The 12362-nt window shown below is 39.1% G+C and overlaps 1 protein-coding gene across 2 annotated transcripts in view; it reads left to right on the top strand.

Moving 5' to 3' along the window:
- The window catches only part of CACNA2D3 (calcium voltage-gated channel auxiliary subunit alpha2delta 3), a 930450-nt gene that overhangs the window by 675446 nt on the left and 242642 nt on the right, over positions 1 to 12362 (top strand). The window contains exon 14 of one of the 2 annotated variants that reach the window (XM_025377233.1): positions 2036 to 2053. The exons of the other annotated variant lie outside the window; for it this stretch is intronic. Within the exon in view, the coding sequence (XP_025233018.1) occupies positions 2036 to 2053 (18 nt within the window). The remainder of the gene's footprint in view (positions 1 to 2035; positions 2054 to 12362) is intronic. 2 annotated transcript variants of the gene reach the window in all.

Here is a 12362-nt window from a genome sequence, read left to right as displayed (position 1 = left end):
AGAAAGGGCAGCTCTCCTGTCAAAGAGGCCTGCAAAGTCCAGCAGTTTGTGCAGAGCTTCACTTTGGTATTTATTTTGCACTCCATCAAACATTTGTCATACTCATGGCCCCTTGCTTTCACAGGACATAGCTGTGATTCAGCACAAACACTTTCCTAAGAAAATATACATTTTTCCTTCCATGATGTTCATGTATCCAAGGTTTCTTTTCTGTTGTGTGAAAAGATGTTTAATATTTGAGAAACTTTTTAAAAAGTGATTCCTCATTTTGAACTCGGTTTCTCACCTCGTGGTCCATTTTTTTCTGAACTCTTGAAAAGCACTGGAGAAGCTCATGAGCTTCCTTTTTGAATAATTCAGCCTTAACTAGGAGGAATGAATCAGGAAAACATCCTCGTATTTCTGTCTTCTTAAATTGGGAGGCCTGTGTAAGATAAAAGCGTTGGAAATTGAGTGTTGGAGAAGTTGGAATCTGCTTTTCATAGACATTCTCAATACCATTTTGGAGACATCTCTGGGATCCAAAACATCTTGTTTGTTTGGTTCTGCTCTTTGTGGGCTCCATCCATAGGGGCAGGGGTTTAGGACAAGTTTAAGAGAGCCCTGTTCTTCTTGTGTCAGAAGAGAAAGCATTCTTCCCAGAGTAAAAAGAATGGGGAAGTCTGATGATTCAAGTGGAGACCTGAAGATGTCTGATTTAGTTGCTTTGTATTTTCTAGCACTTCTGATGCCATAAACTCTAGAGAGACAGAGAGCAAATTTACTGTCACAATTCCCAAGTGTTTGAGGTCTTTATTTATGTGTGAATTGAGTTGAATTTGTCTGTTCTAAAGTCAGGCAGCACAGTCCTGTGATTCTTTATCTATGGGACATTGTATACTTACTTAACCTTTAAGTTCCATTTTAGTTTTCCCCTGTAAAGTAGGGATACCTAGCATTAGGTTGCTGTGATTTAATGGGATAATACAAGGACGTAACAAAGTGCCTGGTGACAAGTTCATACTTGATAAATGTTAGTCCCTATGATGAAAAATAAATCTTGGTAATGATGTCATTCTTAGATTGAGTATTTAATACATGGATAATGTTAATTCCATTCCAGATTAGAAAAATGCTTTTCAAAAACACTGCATGCTATAATGGCAGTCATAATACTGTGGCGTTAAACCGTAGCCTAATAACTCTCAACACAGAAATATAGACAAATACATCTCGTAAATGTTCATCTTTTTCCACATACCTATTAATTTCAGTTCCTTGCCTGTGCCACTGGGAAAGCTGTTATGTCTTATTTTATGGACTGACTGACTGTCTTTTCCTTGTTCTTAGAACATCAGCTTTACTTTAAATGCACAAATACTTGTGCATACTCCCTTAACCACCAATAAAGGGAACAGTTAATGTGCTACAAAGCAAGAAAAATTGACTTTAAAAACAAGCATTTTTCTAACAGTCTTACCTTTATATACAGCAGGGTTTCTCAACTTTGGCACTATGGATATATGGGCTGGGCAATTTCTTTTTGTTGGGGACTGTCCTGTGCATTGTAAGATGTTCCACAGTATCCCTTGGCCTCTACCCTCTAGAAGCCAACAGCTCTCACTCCCTTCCCTTTCACCCCCTAGTTGTGACCACCCCAAATGTCTCCAGATAGCCCTCGTCCAGTTGAAAACTGCTGGTTAAAGGAAGAAGGAACTGGGTCATGGAATTGTGCCCTTTGGATCACTGGACAGAAGAGCCTCGGTTCCAGCTTTATAGGAACTTATCAGCTGCTTTGGATGTGGTGATTCCCAAAACACGTGCTGGAAAGCTCGTAGATTAACTGTTGATACCACAAATTCAGAAAGCAGGTCAAATAATCAGCACTGTAGTTTTGTTGTGAAAAATAACTTGCTTTACCTCTATTTCACTCATCTCCCCATTTTGGTTTCTCTATTTGCAAATGGCAACAAAATGAAGTTTTACGATTAATCTTAATTACTTATATAATGATCAACTTTTTTCTTTTTTGTTTTGTTTTGTTTTCCCCCTTCAGCTCCCTCAGGCACAAAAGGTAAATTCTCTTCTGTCACATTCCAGTCACCCCCAGAACTCACAAGTCATGCATGCCTCCATGGTGTTGTACATTTGGCACTGTTAATGACCAGTGAAATGGTTTTCTTCCACAGCTTCAGAAACCTGAAGTTGGGCAGGAACAGAGAGGCCAGCAGACTCAGTTGTCCACTGCTCCTTTGCTGAGTTACTTCCTCCAAAGGACCCTATGGTGGCCAGTGATTGGGAGATGAATCCATGCCCAACTGTTTCTCTAAGAATTATCAAATAATAGGTCAATAATAAGTTTGGTGCATTCCTTCCAACATAGCATTCCAGGCCTTCTCTGAGATAATTTTTAGGGACACAAATAATGTGAGTAATTTGTAAGGCATGGTAACCAAGTTTAAATTCGGGGCTCCTAAGCCAAATCTCTGAAAACTCTTCTTGGATTTTATTAATTGTAAAAATCAGCAGCTCCTTTGCTGGCGTCATCATCCCAGAGACCATTAGAGCAGATTTCTTGCCAATGGCCAGACCCTTTCACTGGTCTTCATTGTCTGAGATGATCTAGTTCCACCATCTAGAATGTTCTCTGTCCAGAAAGACTCCACGTGGTTGCAGGGATGGCTTTGCTGTGTCACCCTCGTAGCATGTCATCGTATCCTAAGGACATTTATGGCATAAAATATGTCACTCAGTGCCTGCTGCATTGTTCTTGTGTGTTTCACAAACATAAGCAAGACTTCTGGAAGACACAGCAAGTTCTGGGGGCCAGATGTTGTGTTTCAAGAGTTAAGGTAGGGCGTCACCCTGAAATTTAAACAGCATCTCCTAAGCTCTCCAGTTTAGAGCAAAGATGATTTGGTTCCTTCTCATTGAGAGAGAGCACAACTGCTCTACTAAAGACAGTCTGTTCAGACCATATGGACAACCAGAGGCCTAGAAATCATTACACAATTACTCAAATATATTTGAGGTATTTAAACAAGGCAAGACATGCTAGTGTGTGACTTGGCTTGTGGTAATGTTTGATTACACTTCAATGCCATCACAAAAGGACTGAACACTTCATTAAAAGTTAAAGTATTCAAGGCTCACAACAGCTTCCAGGGTAAATAAATGGTCAGAATTCCAGATTGTTTGGAAGGCTCAATGTCTTTGATAGGACATGCTTTCTTAATTACCTACATTTGAATTTTTTTGATAGAAAGACTTCACAAATTCTGTGCCTAAAAATGGACCAGCTTCCACTTATTGACATTTATTCATCAAATTTCCACCGATGCATATACAAAGTATTCCTGTTATAGAAAAACTTCATGAATTGGAGGTGCCATCAGCCATAGAATTTTATTTTATTTTATTTTATTTTTTGAGACAGAGTCTCTCTGTGTCACCCAGGCTGGAGTGCAATGGTGCGATCTCAGCTCACTGCAACCTCCACCTCCCAGGTTCAAGCAATTCTCCTTCCTCAGCCTTCCGAATAGCTGGGACTACAGACATGCACCACCGCACGTGGCTTATTTTTGTATTTTTAGTAGAGACAGGGTTTCGCCATGTTGGCCAGGCTGATCTTGAACTCCTGACCTCAGGTGATCTGCCCGCCTCAGCCTCAAAATGCTGGGATTACAGGCATGAGCCACCGTGCCCAGCCAGCCATAGAATTTTAAAACGAAGTTCAAAACAAAGCAACACAGAATATAGAAGAACAAGTGTTGCTGGGCTATGTAATTCTTCAGTAGCAGTCACTTCATTGCATTAGCTTCTTCTGTCATCATGTATTGACTCGCATCATATGCCCTGCAAAATGGAACATTTTATTGTGGTCATATAAAGTCCAGAGTCAAGGAAGATGCCTCAGCTGGCTTCTAATTTTTTTTCCCTGTCTCTGAATGATGTCAGACATCCCAAGGGACTTGTTGTGTAGCCCTATGTGAAAAGGAATAGCTTTGCCTTCTTTTCCTATCATGGCTAGAAATTGTCTTTTTTTTGTTAAAATAGAGAAAGGCACTTACCTTACAAAATATTAAGAGATCTATGCGACATGGTTTCAGAATCCTTTGGGGGTAGTTTCTGGGAAATTCAGCTCTTTGAAGAAAAAGTTTGAAAATAAACCTCAGGTATCTAGGCTGGAGGGTAAGAGGAGTTGAGGGAGAGGTGCACCACAGGTTGAAGGCATCCTCCCCAAGCCTGCAAGTCTTCACCTGGTGATGTACTAGCATCCCTGCCCCCAACTCTCCTTCCCACTCCTTCCCCAGTATTACCTCAGTGACACTTGCAGAGGCCTTTGCTAGAAGAATGAGGTTCTTGCAAATGTCAACTTTCCTTAGATTTACTGTCTTGCTGCTTGACCAGCAAAGGAATGTGGTGGTTCCATTTTAGCCTTCATCCACTTGTTACCATGGGTGAGTTACTTAACCTCTCTAAGCCTACATGTTTTTATTTATTTAAGGAGAATGATAAACTAATTTTCCACTTTTGTTTTGAAAGTTACTTCTCTTACCTGTTCCTCGCACAGAGCCTAGCATATGCTAGACCCTCAAAATGTAGAGTTCTCATTACCACTTGGCTTAACTTGACCCCTGGTGCTTCAGAGCACATCAAGAGAACAGTCATATGTGAGGGGTGGTCTGGGACCTCTGCCCAGTGTTTTGTGATTCTGACTCAAGCCTAATGAATAACTGGGAGAGGGCAAAAGAGCCCAACAGGTATGGGTGCTACCCCCATTTCATTAGAAACTCTGTGGTTGGGCCAGGCACGGTGGCACACGCCTGTAATCCTAGCACTTTGGGAGGCTGAGGCAGGTGGATCACAAGGTCAGGAGATCGAGACCATCCTGGCCAACATGGTGAAACCCCATCTCTACTAAAAATACAAAAATTAGCTGGGCATGGTGGCACACACCTATAGTTCCAGCTACTCGAGAGGCTGAGGCAGGAGAATTGCTTGAACCTGGGAGGCGGAGGTTGCAGTGAGCCAAGATCACACCATTGCACTCCAGCCTGGTGACAGGGTGAGACTCCACCTCAAAACAACAACAACAAAACTCTGTGCTTGAACTGACTGCACCTTCTTCATGTAGTCAGAAAGAAATGGAGATTGGTCTTGAAACCCCAACAAAGCAAAAACATGTAGGGAGAATTGTTTTGAGAGGTTTCTTCCTAACGCCTTTGACGTTACCCATAGATTTCACCCATCTGTGGCCATGATTCTAATGAGCTCTTTCCAAACCCCTGAGTTTGTTGTTCCAGGGGTGAAAGAGAGGCACCCCCAGCCGCTACAGCTTTGGCCTACTTTTCACATGAGGTCATGAGCGCATACATTGGACCATATGGTGTCTGCATTTGTGCTGTGTTTTTGTTGGAATCTGACTTTGTATCATCTGCAACTATTTTCTCTATAAATATTTTAAATAGTTATGTCTCTGTAAACATACTTATTTTAATCTCTTGGCTGATCTGCAACTAAAAATGTCCCATTTGGATGTCCCTCTTATGTGTGGCAGCCATTAAATGACTGTTGTCTGTAAGTTATGGTTTTCATGATTCTAATATTTTGAGGGTCTTCCAAAACTTCTCTTCTAGTGCTTTATGACAATGTTTTAGAACAACAATTTGAAAAAATATATATTATTTTTTCTATGATTCTTAAGCATCTCCAAGATAATTCCTAGACTCTATAAATTTCAAGCCTTGATATAAAATTGGAGTGGCACTAACTGGTGATGAACCTGATAAATATTAAATATTTTTCCCAAATATGGAGGCAGTGTCCTGAAGTTTTGGCTTAAAAAAAATGTAGCAATACAGATGCAGCACTTTCAAGGCATCACAAATTCATTCTTCTGGGTAGAAATTGGACCAGTTTCTCTGGTGGATTGATTGTCCCTGAATTCAGCAGTGAAGAGAGGTCTATGTGTAAAAAGGTCTGCCTTTTTAAAATTCTTCTTTACTTCTACAAAAATGTCCAAGAGATCTGATTTTATGATGATAACATAGCGGAATTACCCAAAGCCGTTTACAAATGTATGTTCAATGGTAATACTGTTGAACAAAGTCGTTCATTTTTCTAGCTGCATTTTTCTTCACATAGGTTCTGTCTGTAGGAGCTAAACATCAGTTATTCGCTGCAGGATTAATTTAATCAATATAGGTTTAATCAACGTAGAGTGGGCCTTGAATGTTTAAAGTCAAAAATACTCCTCGGGGAATTCCAAATGTGGCTATTTATGTGGATGAACATGTCCAGACCCTGGTACCCTTTCCCTTCATTTTCTGCTGCATCCACACAATTTAGGAATTTACCAAAGACCATTTCTTAAAGGTTTCCTAGGTGCTCTATGTCTTTCCTGACACCATATTAGTTAATATCAGCCTGAGAATTTTGAGTAGGCATAAGCATTTTTCACAAAACCATAGTTAAAGCAAACCACATCTCTAATCCTGTTTGGAACAGCAATTGATGCATTCAGGGCTGCGCAGTATGGCAAAATGATCCCTATTTAACAGCCCGACGGCGTGTTTTGTTTCCTGTTAGGAATAGCTTAACTTGCCTCCTTGAACAAACACAGCAGGGTTCAAGATCTGTTGTTCTATGCCTGCTGTGATATTCTGTGCTGCTTAACTTGTATGAGGACTCAGGAGTGCATAAATTAGCTTCTTAAATGGAGGTCGATTTTTGGTCTTTCTTTCAGGATGGAACTGTTTTATTAATTTCTCCCCCCGAGTGCAAATGGCATCCTGAATCTATTTGCATTTTCTTTGTTTCCTTGTTTATATTATATTTTGAAGGAATAAATGGAAGCATTCATTTTTCTAGAGTCTTTCTCTCTTTCTTTCTTTCTTTCTTTCTTTCTTTCTTTCTTTCTTTCTTTCTTTCTTTCTTTCTTTCTTTCTCTGTCCCTCTCTCTCTCTCTTTCTCATTCCTTAGGTACAAATTTATACAAGTAGAATTTGGCGTAGCTCTTATCTCAGGGTAATCAGATTTCAGCAATTGCAAGGCATCATTTATCATTCTTTGCCTCATTTGACTTCTATACTCTGAACAGTTGAATTAACTGTCACTGAAAATAGAAAATTGAAAGTTTGCAAAGCTGCTGTTTTTGTAGAACTGCAGGTCTAGTGATTTTAGTGTTTCATTACAGTTATATAACCATCTAAATTGATGCAAATGAAGTACAAAACTGAGAACTGATAATGTTTACATTTGGTTCTGGTTTATGATTCATTTGCTTTTACCTGTACTTTGCTTTGCATGTAAACTATTATGTCTTGTTTTGAAAACCCTGTTTTTCTCCTTATCATTTACCATTTTATAGTATCATGTAAGGTACTTTTTATATGCATTCCCAAGCTGGGGCTGTTAAGATTGATATACTTACAGTCTGAAAAATGATAGCAGCACAATGGGCTACAGTTTAAATTACTGGATCTATTTTGTGAATAAAGCCACGGCGCTAGAAACCAGAGAGCAAGTCTAGTCACTTCAGCTTTTCCCATGGTCAGTGTGAGAGGCTCTGTGGAAATCTGAGTGATGGCATGTTGCTCAACACTAACAATGGTTATATAACTGAGTATTTTGTTTTCTGCCGTGGTTCTGTATGAGTGTGTCTGTGGCAACCCAGACAGGCTGCTCTGCTGCTGAGGAAGGAGGTGAACTTTGCAAGTGTACCCATGTGAGTCTTGGCTGACCCCTTTTCCATGGCCCTGTCCAACTTTGCACTTGAGACCATAAATAAATGAATGCAAGACCCTCAGATTCAAAACACTTGGCTTCCTAATGGCAGGATAGCCAGCAGGGCAGCACATAGGCACTCCAGCCGAAGCTACGTGTGGGTTCCTGGGGGGCCATGGAGCTCCGTTTGGAAGCAAGATGCTATTTGCATTTCTTTCTTTCTTCTTTCTTTCTTTCTTTCTTTTTTTTTTTTTTTTTTTTTTTTGAGACAGAGATTTGATCTTATTGCCCGCGCTGGAATGCAATTGCGCGATCTCGGCTCGCTGCAACCTCTGCCTCCCGGGTTCAAGTGATTCTCTTGCCTCTGCCTCCCGAGTAGCTGGGATTATAGGCACCTGTCGCCATGCCCAGCTAGTTTTTATATTTTTAGTAGAGACAGAGTTTCATCATGTTGGCCAGGCTGATCTCCTAACCTCAGGTGATCCACCCGCCTCAGCCTCCCAAAGTGCTGGGATTTCAAGTATCAGCCACCGTGCCTGGCCTGCTATTTGCACTTCTTATTGAAAAGAAATAATCTGTTCATGTCAAACAACCTCATAGTGTGTGTCTACTTGTGTGTGAAGGGAAAAATCAGGGTTTACTCCATTTTCAAATTTATTTGAACATTTGTAGTGTTTATGTACTATTTTTGTGCTTTATATACTATTTTTCCTGATTATTCAGGGAAAAAAACAAAGTAAAAACAAAAGATTCCATTTTATTATTAACTTTTTAAAAAGTTTTTTTAGCTTTTACACTTTTATGCATGAAAATTGATAAAAGCCTTCAATAAAACATTACCACTACATACCAATAACTTGCACACTTTCAGCCTTTGACTCAATAACCTTCTTTTGCAGAATCTAGCCTAAATTGGTCAGTGACTTGCAATTTTATTTGTAATGAGGAAAAGAAGAGCTAAAATACCTGAAATGAGAAAGTGGTTGAAAAAGTCACTGAACTTCCCAAAAGATAGAATATTAAGAAGCCATAAACAAAATCATAGTTCAAAAGGATATTTAATAATGTGAGAAAATACATTATTTTAAAATCAGAGTGTAAAATTTTATGTACATTATGCTCCTGTTGTGTGTGTGTGTGTGTGTGTGTGTGTACAAACAGATGTACAAAATTCTATTGGAAAGAAATGCATAGCCATGTTTAATAGTGGCTATTTCCTAGTGGTAGGATAACAAATATTTATTTTGTTTTCTTAATACATTTTTGCATATTTCAAATTCTATATGATGAGCATATATTATTTTTATAACTAAATGATTATATTTGTAGTCATGAACTAATTGTATTACTCATAAATACACTAAATGAAATAAACTACCAAGAGTTAACCTAACAATTGTCTGCTAAGCCCAGCTCTCCCAAGAAATAAACAAATGAAAAAGTGGGAAACCCAAACTCTGTTGTAAAAATACACATACATAACATGCATTGATTCTTGGTACACACAGCTATAATCAGAAGGACAAAGGTTTATAAACAGTAGGTTGTCTTATGTGGGACAAGTCTAAAAGTACCTTTGTTTATCAATAATCCTTATTTTCTACCAAAGGTGATCTACCAATCTTTCTACCAATCTTTAATCAAAGGCTCAGTCCATGTCAGATGCTTAGAGCGACATTGATCTGAGCATGGAAAATCCACAAAAAATGGCAGGTGTGTGGTTAAACCATGGAGGTCACCCACCCTACCTGAGCCTCAATTGGTAGGTGTTGCCTATCCTCCTCACACCTCTGGTTGGGGGAAGGGCTACCTTGGTTTAAAAATGGAAAAAATGAAGCAGGGTGAAAATGACATCTGCCCAATTTGCTCTTTGGGGACTGTTGTACCAGGTTGTGTGACCTCTGGTATTGCACTCATCATTGCAGAAGGGATGCATTCCACTCCTACAGGTGAGGCAAAGGAGCCCATTGCTCTTAAGACTAACTTGAGTCAGCTGGACATGGAATGGAGGCCCCACCTGCCAGTTCTCATTGGTAACCTTGGACCAGGGTACCATCGTCCTGAGCCTTGGTTTTTCTTGTTTTACTGGGGTACAGACACGTCCCTTACGGGATTTTCCTGAGAGTACAGGAACAGCACCTGCTCAGGGCCCATCCATCCACACCCCGTGCTCAGTGAGAGGTAATGTTGGCCATGGTAGGGACAGTAATATTATTAATAATGCTAGCAGCATTACACCTTGTTTAATACAGACACATTTGATAAAGTAAAAGCAGAAATGGTTTCTTTAAAAAATAGGCAAAAAGAACTTGGTGTTAGGTTGAAAACCAAAAATTGATTTTATAGTTCCTTACATCTCAATGCTTTCTAGTTTCAGACTTAATTTTTAGTGTCTTAGAAATCCAGTGTCTTCTTTCAAAAATTCTCATTTATTTAAATATGTGAGTGTTTTCTATTTATTTAAATCAAGCACAGTTATAAAGTATGACTCTCTTAAGGTGCTAAAACAATACAAACTGTACTCACAACATTGCTACAATGAAACTGCCTTTTCTTTTGAATATTAAGGAAACATCTGAATAAAAACAATAAAATATTAAAAGTTGTTTTCATCTCAGTTGTTCTTACATCCCCAAAGATATAAAAATACCCTTCTTCCTTCTACATAGAAAGGAAGGCAGAGGATTGAGGAAAGTTATTTCATAAAGCCCTTTGAATTGGGATACCATGATATTAATGTCAACATCACCAATATTTAGCCTGGGTGGTCTTGAAGAGGACATCACAGGACACTCAGTGTTCTGTTTCCTTGCTTCTAGATACAATTCTGTAGGTCATTTTTATTGACACAAAGTTGATCTTGAACTCAATGAGTTGGATTTTCATTTTGGGGTCTCTTCCGTATTTCTTGGTAGATTTAGAACACCTGTATCCATCACTTGACACACGGGGTGTTTCCTGAAATCAACAATGCATGAATCTACACTTTACGGCCAAGGCATTGGAAGAGGCCAGCTAAAGAACAAGTTAAAGGACAGCTGCCAGTATCTTAATGAGATAAAGAATTAAGCAACCCAGGAAATAAACATATTTTATTTTATGATTGCATTAGAGAAAGATGACACAAGAACACCATTTTAACACTGAGGTAAATCAGATTCAATACAATTTAGTTACTAATTTGAAAACCAAATCTGTGTAAAATATAATAAATCAAATCTGTATCAAATCAATGTCAAATCATCATCAGTGATTTTAATCTGACTTTATTAGTTCTCATAGGAAGGGATTTCCTGTGTGGAAGATATACTAGATTAATACGATGAGTTACTCAAGAGAAAACACGCATACCATGCATGCGTATGCATAGCTTTTCTTTACTTTTTGGCAACATTTTTTTGACAAATCTAATTTTCTGACAAAATTTGTCTACCTGTATTGTTTGTGCACATTAAAACTAAAAAAATTAATTATTTTAATGAAGAAACTGCCTTTCAGTTTTTCTTAGTAAATTGAGCCACATATTTAATGGTCTGGTCATGTTCAACTGCCTGATGCTTTTTCCAGTCATGTGATTCACTGGTCACATCCCCAATTAATGGATATATATCCATTAAAAACCCAAATGTAGCCCACTTCCATGAGAACTGAAGGAATGGCTCCGGACGCACTGCCAGACATCTCATGCCAAAGGATTCAACTGAAATGACCCTCTGGTGTAAACTGGAGCAGTTGTGCAATCCTGTACATCAGTGCTACCAAGAAGTTAAAAAACAAAAAGTTAGATGTTTATCCCTTCAAATTAACTAGAAGGATTTTGGAAAACCCAACCAAGTTTCATGAGGTAGAAAATGTCAAGCAAAGACTAATGCCATGGTATGGATTTTCTTTTTCCAGAAATGACTCACAAAATTGAACCACTTGCTGAATCATGAGCCCTGTGTGCTTGGATGGGACCCATCCATATTTGCCCAGGCCTGGAACACATTAGATGATTTACAGGCTGGGTACTTCTGAAGCATCTGTCCCTCCTTCCCAGACTCCCGTCCTCTATAACAACTTCCTTCCCAATGTGCATCCTTCCTAATCTCCTTTAATATTTATGATCATAATATTATAATTAACCACCCCCCACCCCCACCAACTGCTTTCATATTATTTAACTGTTAAAACCAAGATATTTCGATCATGGGATAAAGGAAACATGTCTTCCTATTTTGTTTATGCAGTTCAGGAGACAGATGAAGTTCAAATCTTTGGATTTCGAAGAAGCATAAGAGTTTCTCTGGCCTAGTCTGGAATGGTCTTTATGAGATTAATTGCACTTGTCAGATGTCCCAGGCACGGTGCTAGGCACTTTATGTCTATAATGCACTTAATGCTTCTAAGAACTCTAAGGACTTTTCCTATTTAAAGGACGATTTGCTTGATTGCAACCTCCTTTACTACACTTTAATCTCCTGAGGACCAAACATGACATTTGTCTTTGCACCCCGAAACAGGAGACTGAGGTTGGAGTGGTTACTACATGGGCTCTGGCATCAGGTAGACCAAGACTCAGATCTCTATTCTGCTGTTTTCTGTACCTGGAGCAAGGTACTTTGCCTTTTTAACTCCTTCACTTGTAAAATGTGCATAGGCACTTGGAAGGTCTT

This window comes from Theropithecus gelada, chromosome 2, assembly GCF_003255815.1.
Source record: "Theropithecus gelada isolate Dixy chromosome 2, Tgel_1.0, whole genome shotgun sequence".
NCBI lineage: Eukaryota > Metazoa > Chordata > Mammalia > Primates > Cercopithecidae > Theropithecus > Theropithecus gelada.
The sequence above is the reverse complement of the archived record's forward strand: the minus strand, read 5'-3'. Positions and strand labels throughout refer to the sequence as shown.